Here is a 14897-nt window from a genome sequence, read left to right on the forward strand (position 1 = left end):
AGTCTCTTACTTAGACTGCTGTTATCAGGGAACCACCCATGTCTGCCTGGAGATAACACGAACTCCACATCTTGTATAGACCAGCATCACTGGTATGATGCAAATACAAGAGGCATCACTGGTCTTTCAACAATTCTTACCTTATTTTACTTTCTTGTATGATCATCAGGGTAGAATTTATTAGAGCACAGATTCCTCAAACTCATTCAGTCTTACAGAAGTATAATCTGTAGGAGACTGTAAATAAGTAGTTCTTACAGCGATTCCATGTATATTTCCATGATAAAGTAAGAAAGGAAGTTCCTGAAGTTACAGTTATACATCTATTTTATCAAGAAGGAACATGAGACTCAGCTAAGGATTACAAAGCAAATTGATTTTGGAGGTATAATTCAAATTGTGGTACAACTCTAAAATTTATCCTACTGTGTTAAATTTCCAAAGGTCATGAGGTCAGCTAAATTTGTAAGGCTACAATTAAAAATGTTTCTGTGACAGACAATCAACCCCAAATTTGGAAGAGCATTTAGAACTGTGCTTTTTCCTCCTTTCTTTAGGTTAGGACAATTATAAAGGATGGCATAATTATATATGGATGATAAAGGTCTCTGACCACCGCTACAAATCCTAAAATACCACTTTTTTTTTTAATAAAAACCACAGGGTAGAAGTGTGTCATCCTATATATTTTAAATTACAGGGGAATGGTTAAAAAAATAAACAAAAACAATCAAGGGCCAGGTAAACCACAGCCTGCGGATTTCTCTAGGTACTGCAACCATATGTAAAAGATTAGCTTCATCCATTCACTCCATGATCAATAACAGTTATGTGTATGTCACAATTGCAAATGTGGTCTATGTTCAAAGCAGAGAATTCCCTGGAATCTCCTTTCTGTTTAATGACATACAGAAGACAGTGTGGAGCAACTGAAGCTAGAGAGGGCTGTGCCTTTATTTCATGGAATTATTGTTTCTCAGGATTTAAGTGAGGCGTTCTGAATACATCAGGGAAGCAAATGGACCCCTGGAAGAAATCCCTCATTCCTAATTTATAATCCTGGCTTTGAAACTTTGTATCAAAAATATAAACTTTCTAATAATCTTGTTTTTAAAATGAGGATGTGTAAAATGTTCTCTAAGGTTTTCCTGGGTTGCACAGCATGAGTAATTAATGGAACCCAAGTCCGGATTCTCAGTCCCCGTAGTTCTTTCTTCTTAAAATTGTCCCCGAGTATACGTGGGTATATGATAATTATTTTGCCATTTTATGGATGAAAAGAAGGCAAAACACTCACACACTCAGTCTTCAGAGTCTGCATTAATCTCTGAAATAAAAACATCTTTGAATGACCAATAAAAATAATCTAGAAATCTTATTTTCACAAAGATATTCTTAATAATTTGTTTTAAACTCTCTTTCTTGTCTTATGTTTAAGTGAAGCTTGGAAATTCTGGATACCAAACATCAACAATAGTAGGTGTGATTGTGCACTTTAAAATTTGACTGAATATTTTCCACACTAATTTTTGAAGGGAAAATGCTTATGGATAGATGCATTGCAATTAATTTTAGGATCAGTTTGCTTTGATCAATAAAGTAGTTAAGGGCCTGGGGATTTAGCTCAGAGGCACAGCACCTGCCTGGCAAGTGCAAGGCTGTGAGTTCGATTCCCAGTACCAGAAAACAAAACAAAACAAAACAAAACAAAACAAAACAAAAATAAAGTAGTTAAGGCTTTTTTTCTGATTTGTATTGAATTACTATAAATTTCCTCTTCTAAGATGTTAAGCATTATACATCATATTAATAAAAAAGGCTTAAGCACATGCTAAAAAATTATAGATGTCAAGTGTGTGGGAAGATAAATGCGTTTTGCAAAATTATCTTAAAGATAACGATCAAAACATTTGGAGATCACTGAACTACTTGTTAACATTGTTTGACTAGTAGTTGGTGTTCAATAAATAAAAGCCACATCAGTATTCCCGGAATGAGGACCAAATACCCACTCAGTTGCCTTCATAACTTATGCATGCACGGGACCAGTTGCAGACAAGCAAAAGCAGTGGAAGTACAGCCTTGGCAGCCAGCACACAACTGCACAAACCAGCCTGAGCTCTAGGTCCCTGCACCTCCTGCAGTTGAAATTTTAGTGTTTGATTTCAAAGTGACATCCTTACGAGGGCTGTCCCTTGCACATCCATAGACGTACAAGTCTATCATGTGGGGTATTGTCATCAGGGAAATCAATCTCTTCTCTAAAGATTTAGGAGCAAGCCATTCTGACCTGGCTTCTCACATGTGACTGCCGACATTCTATTGTCTCATGGATTCCCCAGATATCTTTCCATCCCAACCCGTCCCTGTCACCTCCCTCTCTCTGCTCAAATGTTTTTCATTCCCACAGCTGGGTTGTCCCCTGCAGGCTTTCTTCTGCCTGCCCAGCTGATGACGGTTTCCTGGCTCCAGCAGACTTCCGAAATGGTTACAAACAGTGCTTGCGGGGACAAGGGATTGTCCCGACTAACAACAACAACACCACCAAAACTAGGACGATCTCGCAAGCATCCAGATGGGTGGCCATCCCACATGGACACTGTGTAATGTTTCTCTTCTTTCCTCTTCATCCCTAAACAGGAACAATACCGTTTGGGTTTTTTTGTCTTTTTGAGACAGGGTCTTGCTATGCAGTTCAGGCTGGCCCTTGAGCTCGCTTTATAGCCCAGGCTGGTTTTGAACTCGCAACGATCATCCCGCCTCAGCCTCCCAAGTGCTGGGATTATAGGCACTCACCACTGTGCCTGGCTATTTTTGAAACCCTGGGAGCTAACTGAGATTTTAGTTGAGGCTCAATATCTGTTCGACGGTCAGTGCTGCCAAGATACCTGAGCCATTTTTCCCCATTTCATTATTCTTAGGGGTCCCATTACTTCATTGTTTCATTTGCTGCAAATTCTAAAGGATGGGCAGATACTGAAAAATAAGAAAAAAATCCAAAATGTAAGTCTTGAATGAATAGGCCTTTTCTCCCTGCAGTTTTGAGAATAATTAGGGAAAGAAGGCTTATTTAGTTTAAACAAAATAGAACAAGTACATTTCCTTTTACTTTGTTCATTGAAGGATTATTTAATTATCATTATTTATTTGCATAATATGGGTTTCTGCTTATAGCTCTGATTTGCTCTGCATTTAAATGGATATAAAATTAAACAATAAATAGGATGAGAAAATGTTGTTTACAGTTTTGTTTGTGCTTCTCGCCAGTATTCTGTCTTCCCAACAGCTGCAGTGGACGTGCTGTTGGTATTAGAAAGAGATGTGGCCAAGTTTATTTTTTTAATATCTAAATGCAGCTCAACCCTCTGTCCCCTAGCCTTTGTGCATTGAAACCTCAAAAGACAAAGTTTTTAGTCTTCATACCTCCTGGTGAAGCCCCAAAGCCAGGGTTGGGGTCAGAATCCCCAAGTATTCTGTCTCTGAGCATAAGGCACTTAATTCCACAAAGTACTTAGTCTCTCTTCACATCATTGTTAAAATTTTAAATGATGATTCCAAACTAACACTGAGGAAATGGATTTAAAGGAAATCCTTTATATGAAAAAGAAATGCTAACTTGTGATAGATTTTATTTTAGTTCATGTCATGGTGATAATAATCATCAGCATTACCAGTTGTGGAAACCACTCTATTTTTAGCATTGAAATGGGGTTGGACAAAAATTTTTGTTTATTGTTGTGATGGTGGACAGCTCTCCCTCATTCTCAATTTGTGGCCAATCACTTGCCATTATTAGGGGCCCCAAATCAGTTTTTCTCTGGATTAAGACTGAGGCTAGACAATGAGTGATTCAGGAAGGAACTAAGATTCCCTGCATGCTCACAAAACTGAATTTGGGATCCAGTTGTGGAGAACAAGCTCACTAAGGTCTCATTTATTCTTTCACTTTCTTTTAAGTCTTTGACACAAACTATCACTGACCATCAGACAAAAAGGGAAGAGTTATCTGTTCTATTCCCCTAAAGTCCAAGTAAATGAATAGTCATTAAAAGTCACTACTACTAATTCCCATAGCTAGGTTTAAAAAAAAAAAATCAGCCTTTTTATTCACCTCTGAAACAAGTACCAGGTAAGAGAAATACTGATTTTAAGTGGAAAGAGAATAATGTACTTGAACTCACTTTGTTGTTTGCCACAAAAGCATCATCAAATGGGACCAAATAACAGCCTTTGGAAACCAAAGGAAATGGAACATGAATATTTTCCATGTGAAAATCTCTGAATGGAAATTTTATGAATGTACATATTTCCCACTAGCAGTCCATTCATTGCTACAGTCTTCGTTTCCCAGGGTCCTTCATTATTACTGTCTGCCTCTCTGCTCTCTCCCCCTCACAATACCATTCCCAGACATTTTAAATTGATTAATGTAAGGGGGAAAGATGGCAAGCTGCAGCAGCCTCATATTTGAGCTGAAAATGTCTTGTTGAAAACTCTTCACTGAAGAGTAGTTCATTAGTGCTGAAAACATGCTCTGTTACTCATGGGTTAGATCTATGTTTCTCATGCACTGTGTTTTGCTTCTAATGATTATTTCAAGAGAAGATATGGCTTAGTAGATTTGTTTTGAGGACAATGAATTCATAAAGCAAGGCATGCCTCCAAACATTGCTTACTTCCTTAAAACTTGCTTCAATCAGTTTATTCATCCCTTCTTGATTTTATTCATATATAGTGTTTCTTGGAACCAGGAGTTTCATAAACATACTACAAGCTATGTAATACAACTTTGCATTTAAATTATTGAAATTTGCTTTTTAAATTTCCAAAGAATTTCTCTTAAGGTCTATATTCTCAGATTCCATTCTGAGTACAAGTTCACAATATTCATAGCCTTTTATATTTTAAAAAAATCCTGAATATTTTCTTTACCTGTGTTATTTCTATTTCAAGCTAATCATAAGACATATTGAAGCATAATGAAACTGTATGCCTTCTATGTAGCATCTGTCTTAGACAAAGTGATCTGTTCCCATAAAAATTAAGAGAATTTTATTGTGATCCCATTCAGATATAGTATGATTGTGAATCCAATTTTCTAATATCTTGTGTATCAATTACTTGCCATTTCAATATTTTCCACTTCCCATCAACTGAAAATGGAAAAAAAAGATGATGGTCCTTCGACCATTTTCCTCATAAATAAATTGTTAATTTTAGCAAGCAGTTTGTACTCTGCCATTTAGACAAGTTTTTAGGAAGGGAACCGAGTAATTATTCTATATTCAGAATCTTCTGAAGATTTGTTGTTTGAGTGGCAAATAAGCACATGATGTTTTAGGTGGCACATGTTTATTTCCGTTGAAAGAACATGTCCTATTTTTGAGGAAGGAAAGAAACTTGTAGGACATCAAATGTGTCTTGCAACACAATTCAATGAAATAAATGTAAATGAATCAGAAACATGTGAATTGTATTTCAATTGAAAATAATGGGCTTAATGGGAGGAGGGTAAAGTGCCTGGGGACAGAGTGGTAAGGCGGGAAGTGACATTTGTTTTGTTTGCATCAGTTGGGCACTTGAAAAATGGTCTACTGCTCTGAATCCAACTTCCTCTAGATTCTCTAAAGCCTAATGATAGAACCGCAGAGTGGGACAATAATATATGAATTAATTTTACAGCTTTATCTGGCTCCAATTATAATAATTATAGTGTATGTGTTAAACATTGCCACTGTGCAAGCTTTTAAGATCACTTTGAATCTGAAGTTAATGGTTTTCCTATGTGATTCTCTTAAGGGTAAAGAAGACATTGTAGTGACACAAAAATGTATTGTTTTCCTCAAACTCACACATACGCCTCGTCTTCATTTCCTCTTTCTACCTGAAAATGAGCAGACATAAATGGAAAACATGTGGGGCCTCAGTATGTGCACACAGATGCACAGGATGGGAAAGGGGAGAAAAGATGTTGGAAGAAATAGTGAAAGAGAGTGAGAGAAAAAGAGGTGGAAGGAATAAACAATGCAAGCAGAGTTAGAAGAACAAACATAATTCCAAACAAAAACAGCCAAGTAATACCAATTATTTGAAAGTCACAGCACTTTCATTTATACTTTTATAGTCATATCATTTATGCTTGTTTAAAACGTACATAGCTTTCAAAAATGTATTTTGTATTTTTCAAATAAAAATAATCCATTGCTCTGAAAAATTAGAAAAAACGTAACCAACAACAAAGCCTTGCAAATGAGCCTCCCTACGTCAAAATCTGAGTAACTTTGATGTGTGGTGTGACACCTTAATCACTGGAAAAAAGGGACCTTCGAAGTGTTGCAAAGACTTTCAGTAAGCAAGCATAACATGACCAGAATGTACAGTTTTATTTTCAAAATAACATCTGACACTGCTGAAGTAGCCTTCTACATATGAACAGACTTTTCCGTGTGAACCCAAGGTGTGGACAATGGGGCTCTTGGGCATGTAAAGAGAGTGTGTTTCTGCTCCCTCTACGCTGGTGCAACTGTGGTCCAGCAGCTCTGGCTACTCATTGGAAGTAGCGGGGGTGAAGATGCTGCTCTTTGGTTTATTTATGCCAAACAGTTCATTGCCTGGATGTATTCTGGAAGCATTTTGCCTCCTTGCTTTTTACCATCATGAACTATGTGCAGTTACTCTTAAAATATATCTTCCATAATTCAGCAGCATATAAGCAGCTCTTTCTTCTTTCACTTTGCCATTTCCCTATCCTCCATTAGCAGAAGAGGCCAGCTAGAAGAGACCAACTGTTTCATCTATACTTTTATGACTGCTACTGTAACTGCAACTGTCACTGAGCCCCCTTAAGGGTTCTACTAATTCAAACAAAGTTGAATCCTAACTCCAAAGTTGGGCCAATGAAATTGTATGAGCAGCATCACCTTCATCTTTGTCACCATAAACAATCAATGCTCACATAGTCCTCAGTTAAGGAAGTGTCATTATGGAGGCTCTGTATTCAGAACCTTCTTACAATGACATATTTCCTTCTAGGACTGGAATGCTGCTGCTCAGTTTCTCTCATGATTTGATATAGTCATGCCTCATGAGTGTACCAGGATCTCATCTTTGCTCTTTGTGCTGTTCTCCTTGATGTTAGGCCTACCCTTGCAGCAGTGATAAGGAATGTGAAATTGGAAGATACTGCCACAGTCCTCACCAAGGACCATCAGCCTGCATGGTGTGTCGAAGGAAAAAGAAGCGTTGCCATAGAGATGGCATGTGTTGCCCTGGAACCCGCTGTAATAATGGTACAAGACCTTGTTAAGTGTTACCAGGCCTCTGTCTTTTTCATGTTGGAAAGACAGGTGTCTTACTGCTCCTTACTTAGACTCCAGAGATAGAAAGCATCCTTCAGGATGGGGAGGGATTGAATTATGATTTAGGTCACATAAGATTACCTCTCAAATCTTAGTCTCACTGGGCTCTTTCTAACTTAGGTATTAAATGCTGTGCACTGATCTAGCATATTTCAAAGTTGAAATATTGCATAAAATGGCTAGATGTTCTACTCTGATGGAAACCTTAACAAATACATGAAAGTGAACAAAAGAAAGGAACCTGCTATAATTTAGTAGTGTACTTCAGAGTCCTCTTTCCAGTTTTCTAAGAGTTTGTACTTCAAGCGCTGTTTTCAAGCTGTCCTGTGGCACCTTCATATGGTGAGGGGGTGATTGATCCCTACAAATAAAGACACAAAGTTCTGTCCCTCATCCTGGCTTCACCCAAACTCAGTGGATTTACAAGCATAAAATTCAGTATTAGTAATGAAATGAAAACTTACAGACAAACCATCATAAAATCATGAATTTCAGGGGTAATTAGAAACATCTACTCAGGCATACCAAATGAGGCTCATATATAGACAAGCCTGCTTTAACCTTGGGACACAGACCTACTGTGAGGGGAATGAAGACAAGCTTATAAGGAAAGATGGCAGTGTAGAGTAAGGCCATATCATTAAAAGGCAAAATCCCTAATCTATAATAAACGTCCTGTCAGATGATTTTAAAACACAAAGGCTAAAATTAATTTAATCCTTTACTATGTCACTATTCTAAGCACTTCACGTATTGACTTAGTCAGCTTTCTCATTGTTGGGACCAAATATCTGGTCTCCAAAATTTGATGAAGAGAGTTTTAAATTGGTTCATGGTTTTGGGGGATTCAGTTCATGGTCAACTGACTCTAAGGCAGAAACATAGCAGATGGTGTAGTGGAGCAAATATGCTTAGAGCTAAAATCAAGTTGAAAATCCAGCTTACTGTTGCATACATACTTACAATAACTTGTGAAAATTAATTCTATTTTTATTCACATTTTGACAAAAGTTACTTGGTCATAAAAGAGACAAGATTCAGATTAAGGAAGCCTGGCTTCAGAACCAAAGTATACTATATTTAGTCTCCAGAAATCAGTAAATGGGTGAGTTCAGAAATAGTAGGCAGGTACATAGACATATCGTTTGGTTCTTAGGTCACATCAGAGTAAGTACCACAACTTATGGGATTGATCTAACCAGTATATTTATATCACTATCACCAGGCATCTGTATCCCAGTCACTGAAAGCATCCTAACCCCACACATCCCAGCTCTGGACGGCACTCGGCATAGAGATCGAAACCACGGTCATTACTCAAGCCATGACTTGGGATGGCAGAATCTAGGAAGACCACACACCAAGATGTCACATATAAAAGGTAAAGCTACCTGCACTTCTAAGTTTAATTTTTTTTTTATTTTATAAAAATGGAAAACAAAAATGCAGATACCAGTAATTAATTTCCACTGGTCTAGAAAATATTATAAGGAAAGAACTTTAATGGCAAGATTTGCTGGGTTTTTTTGTTTTTCTTTGTTTTTTTTCTTGTTTTTTTTTCTTGGTCCTGTGAATAGATTTCTGGATCTCATGCCTACCAGGCAGATGCTATGCCACTGAGCTGTATTCCTGGCCCCACCAAGATTGAAATGAGTTTATTAATTGTTAACTTTGAGGATACTAGATGTTACATTGTCATAAAATATATGAGAATTATAGGACCTGGATTAATCACCCCCTTTTCTCAACAGGTTTTTACATTTGATGTGAAATTTAGGAGAACATATCTACACAAACATATCTGTCATGTATCTATCGAGGGATAAAGTACTCTTAAAAGTAAATAAGAAAATCTTGCTGGCACATGATCAAATCACTAAGTTTTGAGTCATTTTTTCACCTTTGCAGATTTAGAAATTTTATTTTACTTAACAACTAGAAGATATACTATTCAATAACTAATCTACCAAAATAATTGGTTTGTCATTGGATTACATGTGGCTATGCAGTTCCCTTCCTTACACTGAAATATTTCAGAAGCCTAATCACTAATAGTAAACTTGCAAAACACAAAACTTGAAATTTATTAATAGTAAAAGTTCAAAAGAATGAAACACCTTCATTTTTAAGCAGACCTTTCCCCAAGGGCATTTTGTAGTGTTCTTCTTTTTGAAGATGTTCTATGAATAAAAGTGGCTTGTGTTCAGAAGAGTTTTGCATCAATGCATTGCTCCATTCTTGGAAATTTACAGTAAATAGGAATGAACAGAAGGCTCTGAGAAGTCCAGTAATGAGAAAACCTGTTTTTTTTTAGTGTTATTTCAATACTGAAGATTCTGACAAACAATTCTCCATAAGTGATTTCTTTTTTATGTTCCTTGACATCTGAAATTCATTTCCATATCTTCCATTTTTGTTCTACCAAATTCATTTATTATTAATGAATATATGTATTCCAACAGATTTTGTTTTTATAGTGCAATTCAAACTTTACTAATCATTACTAATTATTTGTACAATTTTCTGTTGGGAAATAGAGAGATATCTTCTGTTGGATGTGTCCAGGTCACACAGTAGGACTACATCTGGGGTGATGGATAATCCTTCAGATCAGGGGTAGACATACTTAGGTCTGTAGCTGCATCTGCCTGTTGTCTGTTTTTGGTAAGTTTTGGGGGGAACCCAGAATTTCCCACTCATGTAGGCCTTGTCTGTGGATCAAAACCTTAACCTGTTACTATCTGGCACTTAACAGAAAAGTTTGGCAGCCCTTGTATGGTCAGATTACATATCCATTCAGCCATTATATAAGGAGAGTACTTGCTAACTTAATATTATTTCTGGATAAAGTGTCCAGATTTATTTTTCCATCTGCTTATGAGGTCTTGGTTGCCCGTAATTCTGTTTGTCCTCAGATACGCTGACTGCCCTTTCTCCACTCGGTTTCATAGCTCTTGGTAGACTGAATTTTCTGAGCCCTTTGTCAGATGTGCCTGGCTGGGCTTAGCCAACATATTCTGGGTAGTATTTTGTACAGGGCTGAGCCTCCTCACAGCTTCGGCTCCTGGTAAGATTCCATTTTTCTAGTGTGTCCAACCCTAGGATACTGATATAAGCTAAATATGATACTTATCATAGCTTTTCACCAGTCACTACCAGTGTGCCCAAGTGTTTGCATTAAATAAACTGTTTTGAATACCTGGGTTCTGTTTCCTGGGTTGGACTCCCACTGATATATGGTCATAGGAGTTCCTAGAGATTTCAGCCTTGTTCTTGACTCAGAGATTTATTTAGACCTGCAAGAAGGCATAAAATCAACATTTTTACTTTTTTTTCACTCAGTATGTAAAAATTAATGATCAAGAAACTGTCTAAAAGTAGGTCATGACAAAGTAAAGAGAGCACAGGTGTGTCTATTCATTAACTTGATATTCATATTGCAGACGATGGATTTACATTACTAAAGGAATAGCCAATCGGTATGCATCCATGACATTTTATTGTAAATGGTAACTTCATGGGCGATGGTATAAGCAAAGGTGTTATATGTGCCTCCCACTGCTAAGTAGAATTTTATGGTGGTATCTTTGGATTCTGTGGTTCCCCAGGGCATGAAGGAGACCCTTGCCTGCGATCCTCAGACTGCATTGAAGGATTTTGTTGTGCTCGTCACTTCTGGACGAAAATCTGCAAACCAGTGCTCCACCAGGGGGAGGTCTGCACAAAACAGCGCAAGAAGGGCTCTCATGGGCTAGAAATTTTCCAGCGGTGTGACTGTGCCAAGGGCCTGTCTTGCAAAGTATGGAAAGATGCCACCTACTCTTCTAAAGCCAGACTGCATGTGTGTCAGAAGATCTGACCACAACCGAGGAAATGCATCATCAGCAGACTGTGAATTTGTGTATTTAATGCATTATGGTATGGTGGAAAACAAGGTTTGGAATACAGAAGAATGGTTAAAATGTTGAATGTGATAAGAATATAGAGTGGAGAAAGAGGAAAATGAAGGAGAACTGAATGGATTAGAGTGGGTGGCAGATACAGAGCAACCAGAGTGTTTCCATTATGCCACTGGTTTATGTAAATAATGTACACATTTGTGAAAATGCTGTTATTAAAAAGAAGCACACAGTGAAAATTACTGATGAGTATCATGTGGCTTTCCAAGAGTTTAGGTTGTGCTGGAGGAGAGATGCCTTCAGGTTGGTGATTGCCTCTAAAATTCACCTAAAAGCCACGTATCTATTCAGTTAACACTTTAACAAAATACACCTAGTGTACCCTGTCCTACAGTACATGAACTGAGTTGATAAACATGGAAATGAGAATGTAAAGCATAGTTAATTTGCAATACAGAATTGCCTTTTAATTTGGTCAACTTCAATAGTTCAATTAATGGTTTAATAGATAAAAAAGCAGTCAAGGACATGAGAAAAATAACAAATTGATTTCCCCTCAAACTGTTTCTTTACATTTTAAAAAATTAAATTCATCTCAATAAAAAGAATACAAGATAAGAAGGATTCCTTGATTCTGAAGGAATGACATCCTATTTCTCTTGGTTATGTGAGATTCCTACCCTGAATACATTTGTTTTTCCAGCTATACCCAGTAATTGTGACCAGTGCAATCAATATATGCACAGAGAAGAATCTTTGCACGTTGGAAAAAATTTAAAGCTGTCTAAAATATGTGGGAAACAAGGCTAATGGATATGTTATTATTTTTTAAAGCTTTAATATACCCTACATTTTGATAAGATTGGATGTAAATGTGTGTGTGTGTTTTTTAACACACTCTACGGTAGGGTAGAGTGAATCTGATAACCGAGACTAGAGTGATAACTGTCCTGTCCCAAAGTACAGCAAAGGACATGGAGAAACTCTGTCAGTTGTCCAGGGCTTGGCCACACACAGATCATGTGTATCACATACATGCTGACTTTTCATCTTTGAAAGCAGAGGCTGTACAACCTAAGGGAAGTTCTCTGTGGGATTTGCTATCATAATATTTACATGCAGATGAGTTCAGCATAAGGTCACTTTCCTTTCCTACTCTCAAAATATTTATTTTATATTTTTGGGATCCTAAAATACTCTCAATATGAGGTGGTCTCAAGAAGTGGACCCCCAAAGTAGGTAGCCTGGTGAGATTCATTGTCCTCCTCAGGCTTCTAACTGACCCCTGGTACCGTGAGAGACGTCTGCATCGAGCTGTCTCTGCTATAACTACTTCATTGCCAAAGATATAGTTTCTGCTTTCTGCAGCCACTGAGGTTAAAAAGCATAATAACTTGTAAAACCTACATATCAGTAATCTATAGAAACAACAGTCTCTAAATTCTTTTGAAAACATTTTATTATTTAACTCAATTCTAAATCTTACGCCTAGAGCATATGAGAACAAAAAGGTTATTTTATAGTTCTAACTTTAAACCTCTATGGACGGAAAGTTACTCTTGAATTTTGTTACAGCTACCCCACCTGCAGCCTCAAATTCAAATTCTCCAATAGAAAGAGAACCAGAGCCTGGATGGAGAATTTAACTTCCTATACACATTTACTAGGATGATGAAGATGTATGTTTTCCACACAGGTCTACAAAAAAAATATATATGCTACTTGATCCAAGAGCCCAAGTTGGTGCCAACAGGCTCTTCAAGCTTGGTGACATGAAATGGGAACATTTCCACCAACTGTTTTTTATATAGCCACTACACCTACAGTCTAGGTCCTATACCATTTCCCTTATGTTTACCCTTTCAAAAATTATTATTTGAAGTAATTTATTTAGAGGAAATGTTATGAGATGTATTTTCTTATAGAGATATTTCTTACAGAAAGCTTTGTAGCAGAATATATTTGCAGCTGTTGACTTTGTAATTTAGGGGAAATGTATAATAAGATAAAATATATTAAATTTTTCTTCTCCCAAAAATTGAATTCAAATTTTCTTGTGTTGTTCTTATGGGGGAAACTGCTCACTGGGTCATGAATTCTCCAAATTCAACAGGACTTGGTTTGATTTTGTGGACTGAGTATGACTCCTTTGAATGAACTCTCACCGTGAGGTGACCCAGAGTGGTTTACTATTACTGAGGCAGTTCATATCAGGGAAAGATAGCTGTGATCATTGGAAAATTATTTTCTAATGAAATAAAAATATTCCAGCTTGTGATTTCCAGTTATTTATCCTTCTTTTGCTTACTGGAGCTTCTTGGAACAAGAGTTCTTCTCAAACGTCTTCAGAACACTTGAAAATAGGTGACAGGGTCCCATGATCTTCCCTAAAGGCTGAAGTTTTCCAGCTCTGAGATGCCAGTGGTTCATTTCCACATGGCACGAAAAAGCAACAAGATGTCTTTCCCTGTGGATGAAGACAGACTGAGTTAAGGATCTGATAAACTCAAAGCTACTTCCTGGGAAGCAGGTCTTTTTCTGCCTTCTGAATTTAGAGATCATAGTGTTTGACAGCATTACTCACCAATTATGACACCAAGGATAGCTGTGAAAGCCCGTATTGTGTTAGAGATGTTAAGGGCTGGAAATATAGAAAATAAAGATTCTGTGCCATAGTGGGGTGGATTAAGTGTGGTCATGGCAGCTTAATGAAGCCAGAAGAGTGCCATAGCTGGAGGTAAGAGGTAGATGCCTTGAACACTGCTGAAGTAATTCCCCCGTCATTTTAACCAGCCACTTAGTTTTTTCCTAGTTATCCATTCCCTCAAATTGAGAAAACCTGTATTTCCTAGGTAAAGCATATTTTTTTTTTGTTTTTTTTTCTGGCACCAGGAATCAAATTCATGACCTCGTGCTTGCCAAGCAGGCACTGCACCGCTGAGCTGAATCTCCAGCCCCTGGTAAAGTGTATTTTTAGATTATCACAGTTACATGGGTCAACCTCTAGATCCTGGAGCAAATATTCCTAGGCAGGGTACTAGGAGCACATGAAATGCTTAGTGTTGCCCAAAACCATAAGTGAGATGAATGAAATCAGAGTTAAGGAAGACAGATGGAGAAGAGACTTGGTTTTTACCTTGTAAAAGTGCCATTCAATCTAAACCAGGATCTGGAAACCATGCTCTATGAAATTCAACTCACTTGGGGAAAATGTACCATGTAGAAGTTAGGCATGACGATGTTTTTTTTCAAATAGTAGAGTGTAAAGCAGACCTGTGTATTTTGTCTCCTATAGAGGGAGTAGTATTTGAGATATTAAACTGCTAAACTCCAGAGATTTCTATTGTGTTAGTATCGCCATGGCTCCTTTCTTATGCACTTACCATATTCAAAGCATGAGCAGTGCACTTTGAGAACAGACTGTGTCCAGTGATGTGGGCTCTGCAGTGTCTCACAAGACGACCTTTTTTAAGGCATGTCACAGTGTGGTCATGCTGTGGAATTATTTACTTCCTCATTCCCTACACTGACTTTAATTGCAGAAGCAGATTCATGAGCTGAACTTGCTACTGATATTTTGAAAATTGTTATCGTTAGCAAAGTGTACTCTCCTAAAAACCCAAAAGATGCTCCTGCTGTA

General features: G+C 37.4%; 1 protein-coding gene across 1 annotated transcript in view; it reads left to right on the forward strand.

The window, feature by feature from the left end:
- Dkk2 (dickkopf WNT signaling pathway inhibitor 2) overlaps positions 1–13300 on the forward strand; it is an 88938-nt gene extending 75638 nt beyond the window's left edge. Inside the window, exons 2-4 of the mRNA XM_005406215.2 lie at positions 7139–7289; positions 8584–8739; positions 10967–13300. Of these exons, the coding sequence (XP_005406272.1) occupies positions 7139–7289; positions 8584–8739; positions 10967–11217 (558 nt within the window). The 3' untranslated portion in view covers positions 11218–13300. The remainder of the gene's footprint in view (positions 1–7138; positions 7290–8583; positions 8740–10966) is intronic.
- Positions 13301–14897: the final 1597 nt, after the last annotated feature.

This window comes from Chinchilla lanigera, unplaced genomic scaffold (genome assembly GCF_000276665.1).
Source record: "Chinchilla lanigera isolate Chin_1 unplaced genomic scaffold, ChiLan1.0 scaffold00095, whole genome shotgun sequence".
Taxonomy (NCBI): domain Eukaryota; kingdom Metazoa; phylum Chordata; class Mammalia; order Rodentia; family Chinchillidae; genus Chinchilla; species Chinchilla lanigera.